This window comes from Chionomys nivalis, chromosome 23, assembly GCF_950005125.1.
Source record: "Chionomys nivalis chromosome 23, mChiNiv1.1, whole genome shotgun sequence".
Classification (NCBI taxonomy): domain Eukaryota; kingdom Metazoa; phylum Chordata; class Mammalia; order Rodentia; family Cricetidae; genus Chionomys; species Chionomys nivalis.
Window position 1 is genome coordinate 24,291,418 of NC_080108.1, and position 27,498 is coordinate 24,318,915.

Sequence of the window (27,498 nt, forward strand, 5' to 3'; positions counted from 1 at the left end):
ATTGGGGGAGGGGGAGGGAATGGGAGGTGGTGGCGGGGAAGAGGCAGAAATCTTTAATAATTAAATAAATTAATTAATAAAAAAAAAGAAAAAAAAACAAAGTCTCTTCTGAGATTCAAGGCAATCCTTAACTGTAACCTCCTATAAAATCAAAAAGCAAATTCCATACTTCCAACATTCAATGGCACAGAATATACATTACCATTTTAAATGGAAGGAAAAGGGGGCATTGTGAGCCAATTCTGGACCAAAGCAATACTGAAACCCAGCTGGGCAAACTCCAAACTCTGCCTCTTCACATCCGATGTCAAAGGCTCTTCGGATCTCCAACTCCTTCCAGTTTCATTGACAACCTCACACTTCTCTCTCTTGGGCCGGTTCCACTCCCTGTTAGCAGCTCTCCTTGGCAGGTATCCCACAGCTCTGGCATCTCCAACATCTTGGAGTCTCCAATGTAATCCAGACATTGCCTCCACGCTTCACACAGTCATCTCTAAGGGTCTCCATACAGAGAGACCCCTGCCTCACACCTGGTCTCTGCGGCTTTCTCTAACCACAGAAGAAGGCTCCACAGTCCCTTTCCTGTATATTCCTTGATGAAGCTTTGTGGCCAAAGCTGCTAAATTCTTCTGCTTGCTGGAGCAATAATCTTCTCCTCCCCCCCCTCATTTGATTTTCATTTGCCTAAGCTTTCCTCATTGTTTTTGTTGTTGATGCTGCTGCTGTTGTTGTCTTAGTCATTGTTGTTGTTGGAAGCCTAGGAAATCCCTCAGGCCTTTTCTTTCACAAGTTGCAGGATTAGCTGGGTGTATCCTGCCCTGAGGTTACCACTTCCTCTATTCCATTTTGAAACAAGCCTTTTTTTTTTTTTTTTTTTTTTTTAAACAACCTGAGCACAGAACTTGGTTCCCACATTGCACTTCCTGGTGCTCTCTTTCTCCTCAAACTGTACATTTTGTGTTTCTCATTGTAGATTGCAGAAGGGAGGTGACTAATGACCACATGACACAGTCAAAACTCTTCAACTATGCTCAGGCAGATTTTTAAAACAAGGACAAAAAGCAGTTGCATTCGTTATCAAAATATCACAAGAATGATCTCTGGGCCACCTGCTAATAGTTCTCCCCCAGAAACTTGATGAGCTGGGCCTACACAGTCCACATCATCTTCAGCACCACTGTCCTCCACGCTCCAAATAGGATGACCCATTAAGCCAGGCTTAAAGCATCCAACCACTTTTCTTGTACAAAGTCCCAAAGTCTTCCATATTCCTCCAACAAACAGCATGGTCAGGCTTGTCACAGCGATACTCCACTCCTGGTACCAACTGCCTTACTGTTCTATTGCTGCGAGAAGACACCATGACCAAGGCAACTTATACAACAAAGCATTTAGTTGGGAGCCTGTTTATAGCTTCATTACCATCATGATAAGGAGTAGAATGGCAGGTAGGCAGGCATGATACTGGAGAAGGAGCTGAGAGCTTTATATCCTGATCCACAGGCAGCAGACAGAGAGAAACTAAGCTTTGCTCGGACTTTTGAAACTTCAAACCCCACCCCACTCCATCCCCACTGACACACTTCCTCCAACAAAACCACACCTGCCTCAGCAAGGCCACACCTCCTAAAGCTTCCCAAACAGTTCTAACTGGGGACCTAACATTCAAATATATGAGTCTATGGGGGCAGGGGAGGAATTCTCATTCAAACCAGATAGATAGATAGATAGATAGATAGATAGATAGATAGATAGATAGACAGACAGACAGATAGATGTAGGTAGGTAGATAGATAGGTGATAGATAGATAGGAGATAGATAGATAGATAGATAGATAGATAGATAGATAGATAGATAGTAGATAGATAGATGTGTAGATGTAGATAGATAGATAGATAGATAGATAGATAGATAGATAGATAGATAGATAGATAGATAGATGTAGGTAGATAGATAGGTGATAGATAGATAGATAGATAGATAGATAGATAGATAGATAGATGGGCAGAGAGACAGAAAGATAGATAGATGATAGACAGAATAATTTAGTAGGTCAACTTTAGGTAGAAACAATAGCAGGATAATAGTTAAGAGCTGAGAACTGGTAGTTACTCAGCCCCTGAGGCTGGTGTCTCAGCAGCAGGAGTCCCACAACGGCTGTCTCTCATTAAAGGGGGGCTGGTAGTTTCTCAGTCCACAAGGCTGGGTACCTCAGCAGTCCCAATGCCCAATCTGGTGTTTGAGACCTAGAAGGTTCCTGGGGAAACCTTGGTCCACAACAAAAGCCTGGAAACACTGGTGCTGCTGGCCATGATGGAATTAGCAGCAGCCGAAGCAGCAACAGCAACAATGGGCAAATCCACTCAGCCACAGGAGGGAGGCCAAGTGAGCGGATAGCAAGTGATCTTTTTTCTACCACGCTCTTTATATCTCTACACTGCCACCTGAAGGTGCCACCCACAATCAGGGTAGGTCTTGTCATACCAATCAGGCCAGGCACTTTTTAGGTGAGGTTCCCTTTGATTCTAATTTATGGCAATTTGGCATTAAAATCGAACATGTTACAGGGGAGTCGTATATATGATATAAAAAAACTGTAAAAATTAAACACCAATAAACGTCACTAGATAAACTGGCCAATGAACTAAACAAATATTTCTCAAAAGAAGAAACACAAATAGCCAATAAATACTCTAAAAAGTTCCCAACTTCCTTGGCAATCAGGGAACTGCAAGTTAGAAGCAATAATCTTAATATTTTCATTCTATCCAAAGCTAGAACTCAATCCTCAAAGCGGGTAGGTGGATGAATAAATGCAACACCACATATCCATGTGTTAGAATATCATTTAGTCATGAAAAGGAAAGGAGTGCTGATACACGCTACAACACAGACCCATCTCTGAATATTGTCATGCTAGGTGAATAAAATCAATTGCCAAACTAAGATATGTCTCCAGTTATGTGACAGACTCAGAACAGGGAAGTCTGTAACCAGAGAATGTGGATGATGGTGCTACCTAAGGATATCTAGGGTTGGTGACACAGAGCAAAGGGAGAGGATGCCAATGGATACCAGGCTTCTCTGGGAAACTGAATGAGGCAGTGGTTGCAGAACCCTGTACAGCACATTCATGGTCTCTAAATTATATTAGCAACAGCTGTTTGAAAGCAATAGGAATGCCCCTCAGGGCACTGTCGTCCAGCACTATAGAGACCAAGACAGAAAGGTGGCAAGTTTGTGTAGCCTGGGTTACACAGAAAGACCCTGTCTCCAAGCTGGTGGGGGAGGGGGCAAGTATATAGAAAAACCGAGTAATAAGCAGAATTGATGAGCTTCCATAAACCAGCTCATCACACACTGACGCAAGCAAGAGCTCCTTAGGAACCCTGCACAGAAGGCACCCTGCACCAGCCCCAGTGCTGGTGTCCACTGTGCCCATCATGGTGGGTGCTGCTCTGGGCCGGAGAACCTCTTCTAAACCTCTTCTAACACTTGGTCACCTTGAAAGTCATAAAATGAAGCTATTAGTACATAGATGGTTTTATTGAATATTAACTTTATTAAATCTCAGAGGTACTTATGAGTTAATTTTCATATGAACAGAAAACACAAAATCTTCACAGTACATGAACCACACGTTAAAGGAGGTGTGGGGTCTCACACTGAGCACCTCTCAGATGCACAGTCCACTTCTGAGGTTTGCGTCTCCTTGGCAGATCCCACATGCAAACAGGGGCTTCACAGTATTCCCAGGGGGGAGCTACAGGAGCTGCTTCCTTACAGCTAGACCCTCCCTCTTTGCTGTAGTGTGAGAGGGATGAAAATTACAGTAGACACTCAAGAGCAGCCCTCAGACAAAGAAGCTCCCTGGGGCTAAAATCAGGCCTCGGTTAAATCTCCCAAGCATAACACAGGACTTGTTCAAGAGAAAGCTCACTGGGTGGGTGGGTGGGTGGATGGATGGATGGATGGATGGATGGATGGATGGATGGATGGGCAAATGGATGAATAGATAGATAGATAGATAGATAGATAGATAGATAGATAGATAGATAGATAGATAGATAGATAGATGGATGGATGGATGGATGGATGGATGGATGGATGGATGGGCAAATGGATGGATGGATGGATAGATAGATGGGTGGATGGATGGATGGATGGATGGATGGATGGATGGATGGACGGACAGACAGATAAATGGTGAGTAAATGGGTGGGTGGGTGGATGGGTGGGTGGATGGATGGGTGAATGGGTGAATGGATGGATAAATGGGTGGATGGATGGATGGGTGGAGAGTTGGATGGAAGAGAGGACAGACTGATAGAGGATACAGATATGACTCAGGGGGACTATAGAGAGATATAGATTAGATTAGATTAGATTAGATTAGATTAGATTAGATTAGAGAGATAGATGAAAAGATAAATGGATAAAGGAAGGGGAAGAGATGAAGAGAAGAGATGAAGGAAGCAGAAGAGAGAGAAAAGGAGAGCTGTATGTATATATGTATATATTCGTGTACGTAGAGATGAGCAGAAAGCCAGGCTGTTGTAGGAGGCTGCTTCTTTGTTCCCGGCTGCTCAGCCACAAAATAACTACACAAAAACTGTATTAATTAAATCATTGCTTGGCCAATCACTTAAGCATATTGCTAGCTAGCTCTTACATCTAAAATTAACCCATTTCCATTATTTTCTATTTTACCATGAGGCTTGTGGCCTACCGGCAAGGTTCCAACTAGCAGCTCATATGTTTCTCCTCTGGTGGCTCCATGGTGGCTCCCTGACTCTGCCTACTCTCTCTATATAGAGCTCTTCCAGCCTGGCTATATTCTGTTAAGCCATTGGCCAAAAGCAGCATCTTTATTCATTCACCAATAAAAGCAACACATGTACAGAAGGACCTCCCACACCACCAGGTGCTTTAATGAATACATAGGTAACTGAGATCCCACGGCATGAGTCCTTTGACCATTCAGGAAACATAAAGTACCAGACCAGCTTTCTCTATGAGAAACCCTACCCCATGTCCAGACAGCGGAACGCAATAGGCTGAACCCACTGGGCCCACAGTGGGCACCACCTGACCCTGGCATAGTGGAGATTATAACCCTTGGTGTCTGCCCTCAAGGAGCTCTGAAGTGACTGACAAGTCCCCAGAGAAGGAACTCGTCTGCCTGAAAACCTCTGGAGCTGCATTCTGAGGTCCAAGAGAGCTGAAGGCTTATCATGGATCGGGACCATGGCCCGTTTCTGAGTCCATTTCCACTAAGAGAGCCGTTCACATGGCCCCATGCATACCATACTCCTAGGGAGTGGAAGCCATTTTACTTTACAGAGCATATTTTCCCTACCCCAGCACTTCTTCAGACTCCCTCAGCCCAGAGCCTAAAAGGTGAGCAGAGATAGGCAGGACCCATAGACACTGTCTCCAGCACCAGAGACTATTCAGGGCCACTTCAAACCCTCAGGCTCAGATCCTGATGAAGCCAGATGAACCTCTGAGGAGTTAGGAGCTTGCCGTGCACGCTTCCGCCACGGCTCACCAACCAGCCCAGCGACTGGCACTGTCCTCTTGGCTCCCTTGCCCTCCGTCTCATCCCAGGAGGATCTCGGGGGCATTCCAGCTTCCTCCTCTCTTTTGACACATTCTTGGTCACTCTGTGTCTCCCGTTCTTCAGCGATCCACTCCTGAAATCAGACAGTAAGCCAAAGGTTCACCTCAAACATTCTGATGAGGTCATCCTGGACAATACTAGACAAGAAAGGTCTAGGCTGACCTGACTGGGTTGGTCCCTATACTTCCTGCTGAGATTAAAGGAGATAAGCCGTGTTCGAACATACCAGCTAGGCACAGGGAAATGACATTTTGTCATGGGTGCACATATTAACTGGATGAACCCAACGGACATCACAGCCAAAAAGACTTGAGTAGGTCAGAGCAGAGCAAGGAAGCCATACAGTTGGCCCCAGCATTTGAGGGATAAACAGATTCAATTAAACACAAATCAGACTACTCCAAAGCAGCTCAGGCCACACTGGGCATGCCCACGCTTCTCACATCATTACCCTCCACAGTACTGAACAACGATTTACGTGATATTTATACTGCACTGGGTGCCCGGGTCATTGAGAGCTGATGCCACATGCATGGGAGGATGAGTCAAACAAGGACACCATTTTACAGAGGGGACTTGAGCATCCAACTTAGGGTATCCAAGGAGGGTCTTGAAACCAGCTTCCATAGACACCACGACACAACTCTACACTAAAGGGGGCTGGGAGTGTCTGTGCTGTTTGTTTGCTTATTTGCTTGCTTGCTTGGGATGGAGTCTCAGTGTTCCAGGCTGTCCTTGAACTCTCCGTGAAGCTAAGAATGACCTGATCTTCTTGTCTCTACTTCCTTAGGGTTGGACTTCCAGGTGTGAACAACCGTACCCAGTCTCAAGCAGGCTAAGCAAGCACTCTACCTCCCTCGCTTAATCGGGGTTATTCTGTGTGAACAAAGCAGCTTGCACAGATTATTAAATAGAAATCCTGGTGCTAGCGATAGGCTGCTCCGTATGAGTTACAGGACAGGGAGGACCCAGAGGTTCCAGAACAGAATTATAGGGCAGGGAGACAGCAGAGGTTCCAGAACAATACAGGCTTGGCACCGTGACTGGTTCCCATCAGAACTACGGGACAAGATCCTACTGCTGACAACACCATGTGTTCTGGCCAAAGGATAACAGGATATCAAGCTGGAACTAGAAGCCTGCTCCCTGCTGGGCAGCCCAGATGATGTCAAGAGGTGTGATCAGGATGCTGTGGAGAGCTGTCCTCGGCGGTCATTCTCAGCGGGGACTCAGCATGCTACACCGCTGGTGGACCAGGCCGGATGGGTCCACTGATGTAATAGTGTAATGGTATTTCATTTGTATTCTAATAAATTAAGCTTGCGGATCAGAAAAGCAGAACAGCCACACTGGCCAGCCTTACAGACAAGGCAGTGATGACACACACCTTTAATCCCAGTAGCCACACTAGCTTGCCACAGAAACCAGGTGCTAGTGGTGCACACCCTTAATCCCAGAACTAGAAAGGAATATAAGATGGGAAGAGACAGCTCCGAGTCTCAGTCTTATTCTGAGATTCCTGGAGGCAGGATCACCATTTTCAGACTGAGGTGGGGGTAAGAGTCAGTGGCTGACTGTTTTGCTTTTCTGACCTTCAGGTTGAACCCCAATTTCTGTCTCTGAGTTTCTATTAAACATGCTAAATAACAGTGCCAAGTCTGCTATGGCCAGTTGCTTTAGGACTGGATATGAGGCCTGACCTACAGGAGCAAATTCACGTCTTGCACTGTAAAAAGGAGAAGCCACTGAGGCTGCTTTACTAAATGGCATGATTACCTGTTACAATAACTATGGGGTACTGCTGCTGTTAGTTTTGGTCAAAAAAATTTTTACCTTGAGAGTGACTAGTGCTGACTATGGAGACCCACAAGTAGTCAATGTCAACACACTAAGAGTGAGTGACAGACATGTGCTCCGCCTCCAATGTAACATCCTACCACCCCTCCAAGGCTCAGGAACATCGCGGGAAAGAGGGCGGAAAGAAGGCACCAGCTGGTGGGAGAGATAGATTGCAGTGGGATGATGTCTTCCAGGCAAGGCATGGCCACTGTACTCTTGAATTCAGCAGCTCTTGAGCACCTGCCCAGAGCCTATGAAAGACCAGGCCTCTCAGCATCCCGTGATAGCAGCAGAATGGGCTCTTGAGGCCCCGTCTCTCCCTGAGGTTCTATAGGCAGCTACTGGTTGAAGGAAGTGGTGTAGCAGATAGGTAAAAATAGGACCAGTCGGGGAAAGGAAGAAAGCCAGTGGGAGGGGAGAGGGAAGACAATGGCTATGATCAAAATATATATTGGGAGATATTATAATAAAACTCTTTGAGTATGATTCATATATGCCAATGTAATTTTTTCTTCTTCTTTTCTTTCTTTCTTTCTCTGTCTCTCTCTTTCTTTCTTTTTTATGTTTGCCAGACAAGATTTCTCTGTGTATCCCTGGCTGTCCTGGAACTCACTCTGTAGACCAGGCTGGCCTCGAACTCAGATGAGACCCACCTACATCTGCCTCCTGAGTACTAGGATTAAAGTCGTGTGTCAACATCACCCGGGGCCAGTGTATTTTTTAAGTTGGCGTTCTGCCTTTGTGTGTGCAGACATTCCCAGACATACATGCATACATCCAACTGCTCCAGAACTCCTGCAGCTTCTTTTTAAAAGAAGTTTTAAAACTCAGTGACCAGAAGAGGCCAACTACTATATTCTCTGCTCGGAGCCCTGGCAGAGCCCTGGGTTAGCCCAGCATCTGTCAGCAGCCGAAGAAAACAAGAGCCCCTTTCTGCCAGGCAACAAGCGCCAATGCTTGCCCATGTACAGCTTTCAAGGATGATTCAAGATTTATTGGAACATCTTATGCCTCTGCAGGATCTTCTATCGCCAAATAATCGACATAACAAAATGAGCATTGTGGCTCCTCATATACAAGAGTTAGGTTGGAGAGCAGACTTGTTAAGGGTTTAAAAGCATGATCGGCTTCAGGGCAATCTCCAAATCTTATCAAATATGGAGCACCAAGATACTAAAAAGGACTCTGTAACCTTCCTTCCCCCCAAGACTGGAGGATACAAAGACCTAACACCATCTTCCTCTTTCAGCCACACTGGGGAGGCAGGAGGGATAAGCAAGGTAGATTCGTCTTGCTTTTGTTCTGGTCTGTAGCCAAATTCCAGATTCAGGTTTGTTTTTTTTTTTCACTAATTCTCTAACGATATCAGGGGTCAGGTTCCTAGTTTCTGTCTGACTTCATTTATGTTTGTCTAGCTGAGAGCCTGGATCACAAAGAGTCTAACTATAAAGACTTCTTACCCCATTCCCTTTATCCCAAGACAGGGAAATTTCTGGCATTTAGTCAGCATCAGCATGGCCTACTGCCAAAGAGGATCACATAGCCCAGGTGTCCAAGGAGCTGCCAGGCAGTCACTAAAAAAGACCAAGGAGGTCACTGGGAAGACAGGAAGGCTGTGGAATGACGCGTTGATACTGTACCTTATGGCTTTCTCCACGATCAAATTGTGTGCGTCCATCACCCTGAGAAGTCTGCCTCGGGCTGTTTGTGTCCTCTTCAGAGCATTTAGGACGCACTGTGGTCCCTAAACAAGAGAAGAGGATAGGCAACGGGGCTAGCTCCAACGCTCAAGACACCTCCCAACACACTGCTGCCCCACTCCATCTTCCTGATCCTCACTTTGTCTTCGGCACTCCCCTGCGGACAGCTGCAAAGTGTCAAGGGATACAAAGTGTCAGGTGGTTCCGGGCTGGGAATGGAACTCGGCCTAGGACAGTGCTCAGCATGCCCAATGCTCTCTGGCTTCAACCCCTAGCATCATATAAACCATGTGTGGTGGTACACCCCTGGAATCCCAGTATTCAAGAGGATGAGGCAGAAGGACCAGAAGTTCCAGGTCCTCGCCAGCAGTATAGCAAGTTCGAGACCAACCTGAGCTACATGAGTCCGTCTCAAAAAAAGAACCAAAATCGTGGCTCTACTCAAGCGCTTTCCAGTGCAAGGGGGAGAGAATATCTGTTGTTCCGAGCATTTTCCAAGGTCCTCGCTGCTCACGGCTGTCTTTACTCACAGTTAACTAAATGCTCCGCCCTCACTCGCTGCTAAGTCAGAACTAATTTGGAAAGGGTGACCTCCCTGTCCCGTACACAGCCCCACACCCTGAAATCAGTGTGGGTCTTGGGAGTCCTCTGTGAGGGAAAATAAAATGCAGTTTTTACATTTGAGCTGAAGGTATGGATGTGTTGCCTTTTGACTACACAATAAACAGATCAAGCGATTGTTACCTACGTAAATATATTTGTAAATGTTTAGGTAACTGCAGAAATTAGCAAAATTTGGTTTGATGACAATTTAACTCTACGCATCTGAAAACCCTTCTGTACGCTTGATCTCTCTGTAGTCTAGCTTCTGTGTCATGCAGGAGTAACTGCAGAACCTTCGTCAGCCTTGTCTGCTGACTCTCTAGTGCCTGAGAAAGTGCCTGCCTGGACCGTGAACTGCTGTCAAATGAAAGAATGCACAAAATGATGGCTGGGTGGATGGAGCAGATGAGCACATCCTCAGACTCCCATCATCCCTGATATTCTTACGTGCTATGAGATAACGCATGCTAGCGAGATCAAATGTTGACTTGTATCTGATTCCTAACCAATTAATGGCCCATAGGTTTTTAGTTTTCATTTTTACGTCCCAGTCAGTCTCCTCTCCCTCCTCTCCTCCCAGTCCCCTCTTCCCACCCTGCCCCCTTCACTCCTTTTCCTCTGTTTCTCTTCAGAACAGGGCAGACCTCCCATAGATATTGGCCAGCGGTGGTATGTATCCGGTTGCAGTGAGCCCAGGCACCTCTTCTTCTTCTAAAACTGGATGAGGCCATCAGGTAGGAGAAAAGGGTCCCAAACGCAGGTAACAGCGTCAGAGACAGCCCCTGCTCTCACTATTAGGGGTCCCACAAGAAAGCCAAGCTACACCACCGTAACATATACGCAGAGTGCTTAGATCAGTCTCATGTAGGCTGCCTGGTGTTTGGTTCAGTCTCTGTGAGCCCCTATGAGCCCAGGTTAGTTGATTCTGGGGGTTTTCTTGTGGTGCCCCTGATACCACTGGGTATCCTCCCACCCCCGCTTCTACAGGATTCCCCCAAGCTCTGTCTTGGGGGTCTCTGCATCTGTTTCTATCAGTTGCTGGATAAAGCCTCTCGGATGATAGTTGGGCTAGCACTACTCTACGTGTGTAGCAGTTTTTTGTTTTTGTTTTTTTTTTTTGCCAGTTCTGCTATTTTGTTCTATCCCAGATCTCTGAGTTATCCTGCCTCTGGGCCCTGGCCCTCCAAACAGTGTCAGGGGTAAGCTCTCTTTCATGATACGGGTCTCAAGCATAGTTTTCTTTTAACACACTAGTTGGAAAGGTACGAATCTGGGGAGCCAGACATTCAGGTTCATCCATGGTGAGGGCCTGCAGCAATTCAGGCCTGCAATGTGAAACAACGGCCACTAGAGGGAGCCATAAAACCTGCCACAGAGCAACGCTCAAGAAAAACCGTGTCTGCGCAGGGTTGATTTGACTCTCCACACTCCCGGGCACACTGATCACCATAAAATTGTTGTTGCTACTGCATTGTGTACTGTGTGGCTAATGAGAACAAGCTGCAACAAGCTTAGAGCTCCAGTTTGCTGGCCCTCGCTCTTAGAAAACAGACCCACTTTCCCTCTCAAACAATTCACATCTCTATATATAACACATTTTTATTTTATTTTGTTTTAGGTAAGCGTAAGTGAAAGAAAATCATTTTTCCCGTGGATGACAAGGGAATCCATGATAAATTAATCTGGAAAAAGAAAATTGTGAACTTTTAGAAAGAAAAATAATTTTTGGAGCCATATGCAATATTTCCCACCTCCAATAACGTTTTGGTTTTTTTTTTCCAAAAAGAACATTTCCTTGTTGACATATTCAATTTCATCCCCTGCAGTAAAGAGACTTCAGGCATGTGCAGATTGACTGGGAGATCACATCAGAAGGAATTATGATCCTATCGGTCGAGTTTCAAAGGTTTCCCATGTAACTGAGAACAGGGAAAAACTGCATTTCCCACAAACTTCTTCTCTCAAAGGGTCTGAAAAAAAATCTAAAAATTCCCCGGGTCATTACAAGTCACAGATGTTATCAACAGCCAGGGCCGTGCAAAATTTAAAAAGACCCACAAATGAAGGTGCTTCACACACAGATCCACCAGCATTTGCATGGGGTCCAATGACTCTCCCTTTGCAAGGTGCAAAGTCAGAAGCCACCGACTCCTCGAGGAGGCCTGCTCACAGGCCCGTTTCCACCACGCGCAAAGAGGCAGGGACCCTTTAAAACTGTGGTTCTCAACCTGCGGTCAAGACCCCCTTTGGGGTCGCATAGCAGATATCCCGAACATCAGATATTTACATTACAATTCATAACAGTGTCAGAATTGCAGCTATGCGTAGCAATGATCTAATTTTATGGCTGGGGGTCGCCACAACATGAGGAACTGGATTAAGGGGTCACAGTATTAGGAAGGTTGAAAACCACTGGTCAAAAATAACAGCCTGGGAACCCAGAGGAGGACACTGAAAACAAATCAGGGTTTAAAGAATAAAAAGACCCTTAATTTTTTTTCTCAAAAAAAAAAAAAAATACCGAATTTGAGTAACCTAATTATAGCCTAATTATAACAATGACTCTTGTTGCTGCAAAGAATTTCTGGAACATTCTCTGTGAAGGTCCTCTCATTTGCTGTTTGTTAAGTGGGACCTGGTGACTCTCAGAGTGGATTAAAGTGACAGGTTTGGCATCTGATTTCCAGACCAGCTTCCTCCAACCAGACCACACAGACTCCTTCCTAACTCTTGAAATAAACCCCTGATGGAATTCTCCATCAGGAAGCCATCTCCCCAACTAAGCCAAAGCTTCCTCCTCCCTGCCCAGCCCCTCTGGCTAGGCGGTGTCCACATTCCGATGCGCATCTGCGGTTTCCACTCTCAGCCAAGGAACAGCAGCAAAACTGGACCCTTATTTGTGAAGCTAAAAAATCTGTGCGGGATGGCCAGCCCCATGCCCAGGGGCGCAGGCTGGCTTCCCTTCCCTCCCAACACAATGCCACAGGGCAAGCCACTTAACTGCCTCATTAGGGTCACAGTCACAGGCCTGCCAGCCTCCTTCCCTGGCACTCCTTCACCTCATTAATATCTGTAAGGACCCATTAAGCCTTGCAGCTGAGGGGAGCCATTAAGGCAAGACCCATCACTATTACCATCCATAAGGTCCCAGGCGCTCGCCTGTCAGCAGCTGAGTTAAGACAGTCGCCCAGGTAGAAAGGCAGCCTACACCTCCGGCCCGTCGGCCCCTAATGAGATACCTGCTTCTGCAGAAACATCCCCATGAATGTGACGGGTGCCCACGTCACGGAAAGGGGAAAAGGCACTGCTTTAACTTAGGGCAGTGCATTTAAACTGCTGGAAGTTTATCTCCCTGGTACAAGTGGTACCTGTGACTGGAATGTCCCAGCACCTAAGCCCCCCACCCTGACCCTTCCATGGAACCTGTAACATGAAATCTCCCCCTCTGTGGAAGTCAGAAAGCCACCTGTAAATCCCGGGACAAGCATGTTCACATGCCGCTCTGGCCATCTGAGGGTCCTGCCTCCCTTGGGAAACCTGCCATCAATCCCCTACCTTGCTCCCCAGAAGATTCCTCTATCTGAACCTCAGTGACAAGCCGTGGCACTGTCTGGACAACACCCCACCCCCCCACCCCCCCAACCCCGGGGAATTGAGGACAGCAGGGTCAACAGGAGATAAACAGTAAGTCCGCAGGGCATCATAGCAAGCTGCCTTTAAAAAGGATAAAGATGGCCACTGCCTCATGAACTCACAGCAACTGAACTGCACCAGATCAAACCAGCCAAAGCACAGACTAGGCCCCAGCTGTAGCTGAGAAGCCGCTGGAGGTTAGTTGGTGGTGGCTGGGGAAGACAGCTATCTTCCTTTTGTGGCCACTTGTAGATACCCATGCCCTAGTGGTCCACCCCACACCCAAGCGCATACAGGAAGCCCTGACTGGATGCAATGAAACATAAAAATTTTTAAATGATTTTAAAAAGAGGATGTGAAGCTAGGAAGAATAGATTTCATCATAAGGCATTGTGTACGTGGATGAAATCCACACTAATAATAATAATAATAATAATAATAGGGGCTGGAGAGATGGCTCAGCAGTTAAGAGCATTGCCTGCTCTTCCAAAGGTTCTGAGTTCAATTCCCAGCAACCACATGGTGGCTTACAACCATCTGTAATGAGGTCTGGTGCCCTCTTCTGGCCTGCAGGCATACATACAGACAGAATATTGTATACATAATAAATAAATAAATATTTAAAAAAAAATAATAATAATGAGCTGATGTGGGGCTAACATGAGATGGCTCAGTCATCAAAGTGTGCACTGTGTAAGCATGGGGATCTGAGTTCGAATCCTCAGCACTCAGCACTGTAAAAGTCAGGCATGACTTACTCTGTAAATCCAGCACAAGGACAGGAGGGGAGCACAAGCTCACTAGCCAGTGGGTCTAGCTGCGAGTACCAGACTCACCAAGAGACCTTGTCTCAATCTTTAAAATGGACAATGACAGAGGAAGACACTCAATATTAACCCTGGCCTTCGTGCACACGTGTACACACCTTACAAACGTGTATCACACATGCATGTGCACAGAGTGATTTACACGGCACTAGGCAACACTGCCGTGCGGCCATGAACACAGCCTGCACACAGGGACGGATCGGGCTATCACAGCAAACCCTAGTCATCTTTGGAATTCTCAGCCATGTGCATGTTACTCCCTCAAGATAACACAGAGGAACAGAAGATGATCTTCGTAGACGTTCATCGTCTACTGCTCCTTACGGTGGTTTCATTAGCAGCTGATCTATGCAGTGGTCTATCTGTTTAGGTGGAAGCCCAACTGGCACCCATATATACCCAAAAGGAATGTTTGCGATCTCCGGTTTGGGGCCCCATTCCACACTCAGGTCTCACTCCTACCATTCCAAACCCCACCCTCAGTGCACCAAGAGGCGGCCCCTCCCCTAGAGCAGCTCTCTTCAAACTCTGCCCCTGAGAAAGTCTGCCAAAACTCAGCCCCTCCTTGGAGCTGCTCAAGACCACACCTATAGGCTACTTAACACTTGGTAACCATCTTTGCCACATGATTCCTCTCCTGCCCTCCTGAGGGTCACCCAGGAGTTGCTTTGTTCTGTTCATTAAACCTGGATTTAATAATTTGGTTTGATTAGCTTAATATATCAGCGGCAGCAGATTTCCATTAACGGGGATTCAAAACTTTATCACTACCTAGTAGTTGGTCTTTGTAGATGGTCTTTGTAGATGGTCTTCGTAGTGGTCTATCTAGTAGTTGGTCTTTGTAGGGGTCTATCTAGACTAATTGGAAAAGTGGGGGCATGAGAGAGCTTCCAGTTCCAGAGCTGAGGAAGATCTTTTGGAGTCGTGCAGATGAGATGGTCATGGGTGAGAAACATAGAACAGATGCCCAGCTGGGTCTCCATCCCTCCTTTGTTCGGCTACATACTCAAGACAGCAACATCTGCATGAATCAGACTCAGTCCATGGAAGAGAAGCTGTTCCCATGTGCAGCAACTATGGGTGCTAAAGCAGATGTCCATCCCACTCACCATCTCGAGGTCGCTCCTGAAGACAAACCTTGAGCCAGATGTTGGTGCGCTGGCCCCAGGCCCCCGGGGGCTCCACCTCCCACAAGCGCCCTCTCTCGCCTGGATGGATCAACAGGAACCGCCTGAGGACTGGGAGGGAGAGAGGCAGAGACCAGGACGTGAGCCTGACTCTGGCCCACCTGCTTCAGCCAGTCAGCTCTCTCTGGACCCTCGCATCTGGCCCTTCCAGCCCTTCGGCGGCTACCCTACACCTCACTGCCCTGACCCTGCTGCACCCAAACCCCTTTCACCAACTTTCCACGGGTACAGAATCATCCTGTTCATCTCCCACCCCCCACTTCCAACCATCATGCACTGGGCTCCAGGGCTGCAACTATGAAATAATAGCCATCCCTGGGTATCCAAAGGTAGTGAAGACTTCTGAAGGCACCAAATCCAAGGATGCTGTATTTACATAAGACGTCAGGCGTGGTGTTTGCATGGACAATAACACACCTTCCTATGCATGCTTCATCATCGGGATGTCTTTTAGTAGCTGATGCTGTGGAGACGCCACATCAAGAGCCACCAGACTGTGAGGCTTAGGGAATGAGGTCAATGGGCAGATCCATGCTTGTCCAGTACAAGCGCCACTTTTTAATGCTTTCAAGCCATAGTCAGTTTCAATTCTGGAATCAGACCCCTCAGATATGATGGGCTGCCAGTACCATGGCAACACAAGCTGATTTCTCAAGGCTCTGGAGGCAGGGTACCTGGGGTTGGGTTGTTCCGAGACCTCTCCCTGACCTTCCTGTGTATCTTCTCAGTGTCCTCACACAGTCACATCTGTGTGTATCCCTAGGGCCTCCTTCTTATAACGGTGCCTGTGGTGCCTATGCTTGGCTATCAACTGACTACATCTGGAATTAACTAAAATGCAAATGGTGGGCACACCTGTGAGGGATTTTTTTTCCTAATTAAATCATTTGAAATGGGAAAAACCCCTTCTAATCCAGATCTCTGTGGTGAGATGATAGATCCACCTTTACTCTGGGCCAGGCCTTCTGCTGGCAGCCTCTATACCAGACATGGAAGAAGGAAGCTTGCCCTCTCGACCTGCCTGCTCTCACTGGCAAGACCACTCCTCCATCAGCATTACAGCATACTTCTTCAGGATTCCAGCACATATGGAAAACCAGCTGAGACAGCTGAGCCTCATGGACTGAGCAATATGGAATTTAGTTGGTAGAAAGCCATCGTGGGGTTAGCTGGACCACCACCTGTAAGCCATTCTATTAAATTACACACACACACACACACACACACGACACATGTAAGCCATTCAGGTAAGTCCCATATCTATGTATGTATATATGTATGTGTGTATTTACTCTATAAGTTCTGACTAATACAGTGCCAGTCATTTAAATTAAGGCCCCTGTTTTGACCTTACTTGACCCTAATAACCACTAAAGGAAAACTATCTCCAAACCCATGAATGTGGGGAGCACGGCACAGTCCAGCTGCTAACATGCTCCCCTTCAGTGATCCCTTAAGAAATCATCCCTTCTCCCCTCCCTCCCAAGCCCCCCCAGGCCCTCGAAGGTTGGTAGACTGTCTACATGTCCGGATAAGCACTTTCACGTGGCAGTTGCTCCAACAACAGACAAAAGGGCAAGCCACTTCTGGTCCTGCAGGTAACTGTGAAGACGTCACCAAGCAAGCTCTCTTGCTCCCTCGCCAGCTCTGGGCACAAGCACATGTGGAAGTGCACTACCTACGGAGCTGTGTGCCAGGTGGAAACACGCTGGGAAACATTGAGGGTAGCATGTCCTGCCCTCCAGCCTGACCAGTCTAACTTCTCATCAGAGCAAGCCGGCCGCAATATTCGAGTCCTTGGATGGTTGGAGGTGTGCATCAGAATGTGGAGAGAGTTGAGCACCGATGGGCAGCCCACCCCTCTCTGCTGCCCCTGCTGCCTCTCTCATGGCTCACAGGGGCTGTGCGCACAGTGAGGACACCTACCCACACCCCAGAGAGGTCCCTGGAACTCAAGAGTGTATGAACAGGTGCTGCAGTCTACCCTTGGGAAGACAGATCCAGGACTGAAGTACAATCGAATCTTTGGTGGGCAGTGGCTGGCGTTTGGGGGTCCTAATACCCTGAGCAGGTTTAGAGGCAGAATCCCCCCACCCGGAACCGAGACTGCGTTCAAAATAAAGCTGGCGTGCTTCACGAGGGCAGGGCCCTAAATGACACTCTACACTCTGCCATCCTTGGTGACATGGAATTTGAGTGCAAGGACAGTAAAGACCTCAGGAGAGACCCAGCAGGGTGGCAGCAGTGGAGGGAAGGCGCCTTCTCCTACAGTGAGGGTGTCAGAGAAGCTGGAGGCTCAGGACCTCGGCAATGCCCCTTGAGATCTCCGGCCTAGCCACAGCTCGTAATTTCCTGCCATGCGTACATGACTGTGCTAGGGGCAGAACCCAGAGCTTCACGCATGCTAGGCAAGTCCCCCACACCGAGTGCCCTCCACAGCCCTATCAGTTGCAAATGAAAAAGGAGAGTCCCTGCAGGGCCCTGGAGCAGTTCCCCGGATTCCGTGTGTCCCTGAGATATTTGCTTCTGATTACGTATGTTCCTCAGCTTATGGTGACGCTATACCCCAAAAGAACCATTTAGGTGGATAATTTGTGTGCGGTGCGCATGATACATACAGCCTACAGAGCAGCCTTGACTCTTGCGTGTGCTAGAGGGCCCTGAGACGGCTCAGCCGGAAAAGACACTTGTTGTGTAAGTCTGAGGACCTAAGTTCGGTCCCTGAAATGTATGAAAGGAGAAAATGAACTCCTGAAAATACCCTGACCTCCACCTGAGCACCATGCATGTGAGTGTCTACACCCTTGTGAGCGCATGCACACAACACACACACACACACAATGCACACACATACACACACAATACACAAACACATGCACACACACAACGCACACACATACACACAATACACAAACACACGCACAAGGCGCACATACATACACAAACACATGCACACATACAACCCACACATGCAACACATAATGCACACAACACACACATATACATGTGCAACACACAATGCGCACATACACAATACACACTTATACATACACAACACACAATGCACACATAAACACAATGCACACACAACATACAACACACACACATTTTTAAAACACTGTTTTAGAGAAAAAGAAAACTACTCAGAACAGAGCCCCTGCAGGACAAACCCATCTAATGCAAGTCTATTCTTTAATCAGCGTGAAGATCTCACGTGAATCTTTGCATCCAAGGCCATTGTAAACAAAAAACACCACAAATCCCAACTGTTGCCTCTCTTCAGACTGTATGGGAACACACATCACGAGGTCAGGAAAAGGTCAAAACTCTAAATGCGAAGTGGGATTTCTACAGAGTGTGTATTGCATTCGCACTCATATAAAATTTTAAAAAAAATCATAAGCGGCACCATGGTGAGTCAAGGACTAACAGCATTTTCAAATGTAATCGCTTCTCAAGCTCAGAGAAGTCTCCTTTGCAATTCAACAGGGGCCCTGGTTCTGCTGAAGCTGAAAGAGCAGTCAGTCACAGCTGCGTCTCCCCAGAAGTTCCGAGACTCCCCCCCCTTCTGTTGCCACAGGGAGCGTGTGTTAGCCGGCACCCAAATGCTCACCCAGGACATGGGGTGGGGCTTACCTTTGTACATTGCAGGAGAAATTGGGCAACTGATACCCAGGGCTTCATCTTCTCGAAAGGTATCACAGAAGTCCCTCAGCATGGCTGTCCCCAGGCCTCGGCTGCGGTTCTTCTTCCGCACAAACACAGTGTCAAAGACAGGCAGCAGGTAGCATGCACCGGTGCCGTCACCACAGAGGCTGCCTGCAGGAAAGCAAGTGATCTGTGCTATCCCGTGTCCCCCTAACCCGGCTGCATGCTGACTCCTCCAGATCACAGGGGTCCAGCCAGGAACACTGGTACTACCTGGGAACAGAATTAACTTCACAAACAATAATAAGATACCAGATCACTCCAGAACACCAATTCTCCAATGGACCCATGTGTTTTCCTCAAAGACCCACCTAATTATTCGCAAGCACAGAAAATGGATTGGGTCATGGAAATGAAAACGGAGCCTGGGAGACCAAGCATCGTTAAAGTCTTGTGGACCTCACCAGACCTCTCCCCTCACCGAGGCCCTTGGAACCAAGACAGTTTACTGAAGCAACATCCAATTCTCCCCTCATGGTGAGGCCAGTCCACAGTGCAGGCAGAAGCCAACTGGATCCGTCACTAAGTAAGGGCTTGTGTCAGTTACTTCAATAAGGGCTTATGGTGACTAGTTCTGGTGAAATACATACCCTCCAAACACATAAGCCCCACACATGAACAGCTAGCTGCTGCTGCTGCTGCTGGAGAGGCCAGATGTTGTGCTCTCTCCATTTCCACCTTGAACATCTGTCCTGTAACCAACGTCAGCATTCACAAGGCTGTCATTCCCGCTCCTACTGAGAGAGGTGAACCCTGATTCTGTCAAGATTCAGAAAACGAATAACTTCCCAAGCCTGAAAAAGGAAGATTCAGATTTAATTAGATGGACTAAATTACAAGATATGCAATACAGTGAAAAATTGTGTGTGTGATAGCAGGTGAGCAGAGGTCAAAGGACAATTTGCAGAAGTCCGTTTTTTGCCTTCTACCATGTGAGCTATGGGGCTAGAACTCGGGTTGCCAGGCTTGTTTGGCAGCTAGCGCTTTCACCCGCTGAGCCATCTTACCAGGCCCAGAAATCAATGTTTCTGTATTGATCAACACAGGCGCTAAGACAATTCTTTGGGGGAGGGAATACTTTTGGCCGCACATAGCAGTGGAATGATTTGACGCACGAGGTGTGCTACGAGCAAGCAGCACATTATTAGTGGAAGAAGACGCTCCCATGAACAGGTCAACTCTGATTAAAAGTCCCTGGCATGCTGAAAAAGCCAATCTGCAAAGGTGATGAAAAGATGTCAGCTGCCGGATGGAGGTAGATGCGCTGATGGAGCATGGGAGACTCAGGACAGACTGCCCTGTATAACACAGAGCATCGGATGCTTGTCTAGATACACAGAGCATCAACACTAAGGATGGATGAGCCCACAGGTACACCAAGGCCATTGACTAACAATAATGTGATCACCAGGCTGACCTCTGTCTCCCTAACATTCATGTGCTTAAGTCCAAACCCTTCGGAACATGTCTGTATTTAGATAGGATGCTGTCAAAACATAGAATGGGATTAATCTGGGGCTATTAGGCTTCACCCTCATCCAATATGGTTGCTGTCCATATAAGAAGAAATATGGACCAAGAGAAATACAGCGGAGATACACAGTGAGAAGGAGGCTACATACTAACCAAGGAGAGGCCTCAAGAGAGAACAGACCTACTCACACCTAGACCGGGACGTTGCATCTCCAGAACTAGATGAAAACAAATTCCTGTTGCTTGTATCTGAGGGTTGTGTCTTTTGTGATGGGCCACACAAACTAAGGAATGCATCTGTGTTAATTCAGGACCACATAGATGCAATGTACTAATTATACCATGCTGGTTCCCTTCTGTCAACTTGACACAAACTAGAGTCACCTGGGAAGAGGGTCTCTTGGTTGAGGAACTGCCTGAATTAGGCTGACCTGTGAGCATGTCCATTGGGACATTTTTGTGTTAATGATTGCTGTGGGAGGACCCAGCCCGCTATGGGTGGTGGTCCACCTACGGAGGAGATCCTGAGTACCATAAGAGAGCAGGCTGAGCAGGCCATGGGAGGCAAGCCAATAAGCAGCACCCTGCCATGGCCTATGCCCCAGTTCCTGCCTTGAGTTCCCTAATTTACCTGGAAGTATAACAGGAAATAAACCCTTCCTTCCCTAAGTCACTCTTGATCATGGGATTTACCACAGAGAGGGAAGAAAAACTAGAACTCAGAGGAAATGGGAAAATTACACCAGGAAAACTGCACCTTTGCCTCAATATTTTTCTGTAAATCTAAACCTGCTCTAAAATATAGCTTCTCTCTTTCAATGTACTAGAGGCTGAAGACAATCAGAGTGCTAAGCCCTGTGTTGAGGCCTCCAAAAAGGAGGGTTACTTTTAAAGTATGTTAGCTGTTTTTGTCTGTTTGTTTTTAATTGGAGTTAGACTCTTTTGTTGTGGAATATTAATTTAAGATGTGTTACATTCGTTTTCGTTTAAATATTCATGGAATATTTAATAATGCAAAGATGCATAGCATTCTTTTCTGTTGGATTTGTTTAACTCTGTGATGCTGCATTACTTTGCCTGCCTAAAACACCTGATTGGTCTAACAAAGAGCTGAATGGCCAATAGCTAGGCAGGAGGAAGGGGGGGTGGCTGGCAGGCAGAGAGGATAAATAGGAGGAGAACTCTGGGCTAGAGAGGGAGAAGAACAGAAAGAACTAGGAGCAAGAAAAGAAGAAGGCGAGGAGGACGCCAGGGGCCAGCCACCCAGCTCTATAACCAGCAATGGAATAAGAAGGGAAGAAAGACATAGAATGAAAAAAGGTTAAAAGAAAAGAAAAGAAAAAGCTCAGAGTCAAAACATAGTTAAATATAAACAGGATAATTTAAAAATTAAAAAAAGCTGGCTAGAAACAAGCCCAGCTGAGGTTGGGCATGCATAAGTAAGAATAAATCTCCATGTATTTGTTTGGGAGCTGCGTGGCTGACCCCCAAAAGAGTTAAAAAATAAAAACTACAGTCTTTATTCACATCATTTAGAAAAACAAACTAAAAAAAAACAGATAAAAGAATAAGAGATAAGCTAATAAAGCTCTTAGCACGGAAAATAGAAAAAATGTCTTGACAAAGTTGAGTTAATGAGAAGCTTGTAAATTCAGCAACAAAGGCAAAGCTAGCTGGCAACTTGGACTTCATCAGAATTTTTAGACTTTTTTCTTCAAAAGACTTTATTAAGGAAAACCAAAGGCCAAGCCGTTGACTGTCAACAGAAATGTTTACAAATCACACTTCCCATAAGAAGGCTTACTGAGAACCAGAATAAAGAGCTCTTACAATCCAATAAAAATGAATCAAATATCCTCATTAAAATTGTGCAGAGGGCTTGAACAGACCTTTCTTTAAAGAAGACATTCGCATGACTACTGACGAAAACCAGCTAACGTCACTCACAATTAGGGAAATGGAAGTTAAAAACCACAGCAAAAGGCCACTCTGGGCTATAACCAGAAGATCAAGGGAGAGTCAGTGACGACAGGGACATGCAGAAATTGGAGCCCTCACATGTGGTCAATGGAAGTGCGTGCACAATGGTGCAGCCAGACTGCGCAGCCACTTGGCAGTTCCTTTAAAAGATAGACATGATCTTGCCAAATGACCCAGCAATTGTACTCCTAGGAGCTGACCCAAGAGAAAGGAAAACACCCTCGTGCAAACAAGTAAAAGAATGTTTAGAGTTGCCCTATTCATAGTAGTAAGATCTGGAAACAATCCATCAACCAGTAGGTTCACAAGTGAAGTACAGCATATTCACAAGGCGGAGTCACGTGACAGGAAAAAGAAACAGCATACACATGCCATGATCTGCAGTAGCTCCAAGACACTTCCCTAAGTGAAAGCTGACTGCTACAACACCTGGTCCATGCTAATTGGCAGAGGAGGAGGCAACTCAGCTATTGCCTAGGGCTAGGATGGAGACAAAGGGCAGCAGACACCATCCACTGTGGTGATGGGAATGTCCTAACACAGGGTTTTGGTGATCATTACCATTAAAGTCACTACAATCCCTGAATTTTACACTTTTGGTAGGCAATCCCTGAATCCCTGAATTTTACACTTTTGGTAGGCAATCCCTGAATCCCTGAATTTTACACTTATTGTAGGCAAATTTTATAGGCTATAAACTTATACTGCAACAAAGTGTATCTTAAAAGACACAGTGCAAGCATGCACAACAAGAGCAACTCAGTTTACAGTTATCTGCTATATATTCTGTAAGAGAAGCTTGATGGCTCCCACCAACACAGAGTGGCAGATGAACCCAGACCGGATCATAATGCATGCATACACTTCTCAAATCATCATACTGTGCCTCATAAATATGCAAAATTACGTGTCAGTGTAAAAAGGTACAATGAACTAATAGGGGCAGACATCTCCACCCCCACTGTGGCACACGATCAAGTACATCCCTCTGGCCCATGCCCATGCATGCACACATAGACAAATTCGTCAAACAGCTTTAAAAATAAAATATCAGGAGGTGGGATTTGAATGGAGTAAGGAGGTCAGGGAACAGGTCCTCTGGAAGGCTCTATCTTGTCTCTGGCATCTTCCTATCTCTCTCATTCTACTGTCAGGCTGTCACGCTCATCAGCACATGATGCTACACTCTGGCCACTATCCCTTCTTCACCCTCACAGTTGGCTTCATGGATGGCTAAAGCGATGGAGCCAGATGATCTTGAATGGGTGAGCCAAAATAACCCACGCCTTAACTCAGGAAGGGAACAATATTATCATCAATCCTGACTGGTATCACCACCAAACACAGAGCAGTTTTATCACCAGTTCCAATGTTGACATCATACACCATAGGCTCCAACACGTGACAATAGGCTGTTCCACCTCCCCCAAACCATAACCATATATTAGGACAGAAAGACCAATGGAGGAAGCCAACAATAGTCTTGCCCAGTCTATCTATGTTACATTATGGTAAGTGACAGGATCAGAAATCATTAACTAATGTTCCTCAGCCTAATTCCTTCCATGGCTTAAAAATCCTCCCACACCTAACACACCAGGCTCAGGTGATTTTAGCAATACATTCTACCAAACTCAAAAACCTCCCTGCAAGAAAAGGAAAGAGCATTCCCCAAAATTATGGGCAGTGTAACATTCAGGAATTAAAAAGAAGAAGAAGACAGCCAAGAACAGGGGGAAATCTGGGTAAATTATTTGAATATCAAAAAAAATGTAGTGACATTTCACTTGTGTTTTAATAAATAAAACTTCCCTAAGAATCAGAAAAATAAAACAGCCAGGCAGCAATGCACACACCTTCAATCCCAGTCGCCACACTAGCTTGCCATGGAAACCAGGTAATAGTGATGCATGCCTTTAATCCCAGAATGAGAAAGGATTATAAGAGGGGAGGAGACAGCTCTCAGGCACAGTCTCATTCTGAAGTTTCCTGGAGGCAGGATCACCATTTCGGAGTGAGTTATTAATCATGCTTCAAAACACATAATGAATGTTAACACATCAACAGGGTAGACAAAGTTAGCTTAGGTTACCACAGATGGCTGGATCATGCAGACACCAATTTCCTGTGTACCACTTGATCAGCTGGGTACCTGTGATGCAATGTCATAGACACAGTTCAGCACTGCATACAAACAGAAGTCTTCCCTTCCAAGAGTATGGGCAGCCCTGAGACCAAAGAGGACCCAACATGGAGCCAACAGACTGACTGCAGCAATAACGTCCAACGGCAACCATGAGAAATGGGCTTACTTAAAGATGTATGACTTCTCGGAATGCCTGAATCAGAACTCACAGGTGACACGGCAGGAAAGAACAGGAGCCAGCACCCAGAAAGGAAAAGAAAACACTGTATCTACTTTAGACAAGAGTCTTGGCTCCAAGGAAGATTAAAAAGGTAAGTAGAGAGACAAAGGCCATGCCCACTCTGCCCAGCTGTTTCTGAGAATCAAGATGGGACAGAGACAGTTCTGGTGTGGACTGACAGACAGAGAATAGCCAAATGTGGAGTTGGTGGCAGCCAACTGGGTGGGTATCAACCATCCACAAAATCTTGTCCTGAAAACCCAGGGAAGAAATACACTGAGGATAGCTACTGCTCTGTGGAACATCAGGAAGGATGGCTGGGAAAAGCCAAATTTAGATCACGTGGGCACAACTGCCAATCAAAGAGCCTGCAAGTGAGCAGGTGATGAAGACACTGGGGATCCAATGACTAAACCATTGATCTAGATTGATTGAGCCAGAGATCCAATGGCTAAACAGGCTGGCTTTTACTAAGTGCAGTACAATCTTTTAGTTATAATCATGCTATTGGGTCTGTCCGGGGACACTCTACAAGATTCAGACAGAAGCCTTGGAGCCCAGGGCAGTTAAACAACTATTAAGATAGCAGCCAACCCTCTAAATGCTCCTGAATTCCACGAAGACAATTTTAATTAAATTGTTTTGTTTTCATAGGAAATGTTTATCATGTAATCCCTAGAACAGGGGTCAACGAAATGTTTTGTAAGAATGACATAGAAAATACTTTAGCCTTTTGGAAATCAGGTTACCATTGCAACTCCTGGACTCTGCAGTTACAGTGCAAAGAAGTCACCAGAGTATGGCTGTGTACCAATAAAACTTTATTCAAAAAAAAAAAAAACAAGTGATGGCCCCAGAAGTCCAGAAGATGGCACAAGGTACTATTGGTTCACAGGGCAACAGTGCAGGAGGTGACTGTGACCCTGAATATGTAGGAGACCTCAGGCACAAACAGGGCCAGTTTCATGGCTATCACAGGTCACATGCTTGTCCAAGTTCCTAATCACCGTATTTAATATTTGTAGTTGCCACTCTTGCTTCATGGTTTTCATTGTGGCTGAGATTTTAAAAATCTGGAATGCAAGTTTACTCTTTATAGATTTTTATACATGTGTATGATGCAAGCTCTGTCTTAAATCTATGCTCCACTCCCCGGTGTGGTGTTCTCCTGCCTTGAATGCTAACAGTCTTATGGACTGGTGGTTTGAAACTAAAAGTTAAAGTAGACCCACTAATTTTTATTATTCAGGGGGAAGCTCCAGCATGAAGTTCTGAAAAGACCAATGTCACGATTTTGTAAGTAAACCAATTACAGAACCATCGAACCAACTGAGAGATACAAACCAGCCTATCGGCGAACCGCTGCCTATGAGAAGTCCACCTGAAGATATCCAATCCATTCTACATGAAGGCACTCATCCTTAGCAATAGAGATGCAGTCTATGGAACACACGTCCCAAAATAGCAATGCTCAACGGCGTGAAGCTGAATGGAAGAACTCGGTCTCCAAACGCTAAAAGATGCTCAGTTCCACTGCACTGCCATGGTCTTCTTAGAAACACAAGACTCAAAAACTACCATGGTGGGAAAATAACAAGAGGTTGCCAGGACATGAGTGACGGGGATGGAGGCGGAGTTAACTCTAGAAGAACAATGCAGAGTGGGGGCAGGTGAGGTCAATTGGGAATTACGCCTTATTTCATTTTGACTGTAAGCTATACAAGGGTTAAAATGGGCAGTTCTATAAAGCCCAGAATTTTTTCTGTTCATCTTTTAAATTATACTTTAAAAAGTGTGTGTGTGTGTGTGTGTGTGTGTGAGAGAGAGAGAGAGAGAGAGAGAGAGAGAGAGAGAGAGAGAACTGAAGAGATATTCAATGCACCTAACCTACCAAAGAGCACAGTAACTTTGCAGAGAGTAGCTGCATGGTGCCCTCAAGGCAGGCAGGCTCCATTAGTACTACAGCTTGTTGTATCTGCCCAACATGGTGGAAGAGTAACGTAATAAGCCATTCATCACTTCATCGAGAAAAAGCTTCAGAGTATAGTTTCCAATGATCGTTACATACCATTGTCATATCATCCTAGACTCAAAGCTAAATCACCATGATGCTAGGGCCATCTGCACAGCCTTCAGCTGCGAGAACCTGGCCCCAGGTCCTCCTCCTAGAGAGAGTTTGTTTTATTTTGTTCACAAAACGAAAATCTACCTTCCAGGGGCACCTAGGATAAATTGAGAGGTTCTGAGCACATGGACCTAAACTTATGCAGAGAAACTGTGCTACCAGAGGCTGGGAAGCACCTCACAACTGTGTCAGCATCCTAAACTCCATTTATGACCCGATGACCCGAGACCATCAGGGAACTCTTACCAAATTTGGAAGTCCCTTGACAGGTGGCTAACCCCATGCATCATTCATTAGCGATGCTGTGGTCTGGGATGTGGTCACATTGACCCCCAAAAGTCTCCATGTTGGACACCTGGTCCTCAGAAACACACGGGACTTTTTTTTATTGATTTTTATTGAGCTCTACATTTTTCTCTGCTCCCCTCCCTGC

General features: G+C 46.2%; 1 protein-coding gene across 1 annotated transcript in view; it reads right to left on the reverse strand.

The window, feature by feature from the left end:
- Positions 1–27,498, reverse strand: part of LOC130865567 (protein FAM169B-like) — an 87,913-nt gene that overhangs the window by 1,962 nt on the left and 58,453 nt on the right. Inside the window, exons 6-9 of the mRNA XM_057756667.1 lie at positions 19,050–19,232; positions 15,336–15,464; positions 9,104–9,207; positions 5,557–5,697 (exon numbers count right to left, since the gene is read on the reverse strand). Coding sequence (XP_057612650.1) covers positions 5,557–5,697; positions 9,104–9,207; positions 15,336–15,464; positions 19,050–19,232 — 557 coding nt within the window. The remainder of the gene's footprint in view (positions 1–5,556; positions 5,698–9,103; positions 9,208–15,335; positions 15,465–19,049; positions 19,233–27,498) is intronic.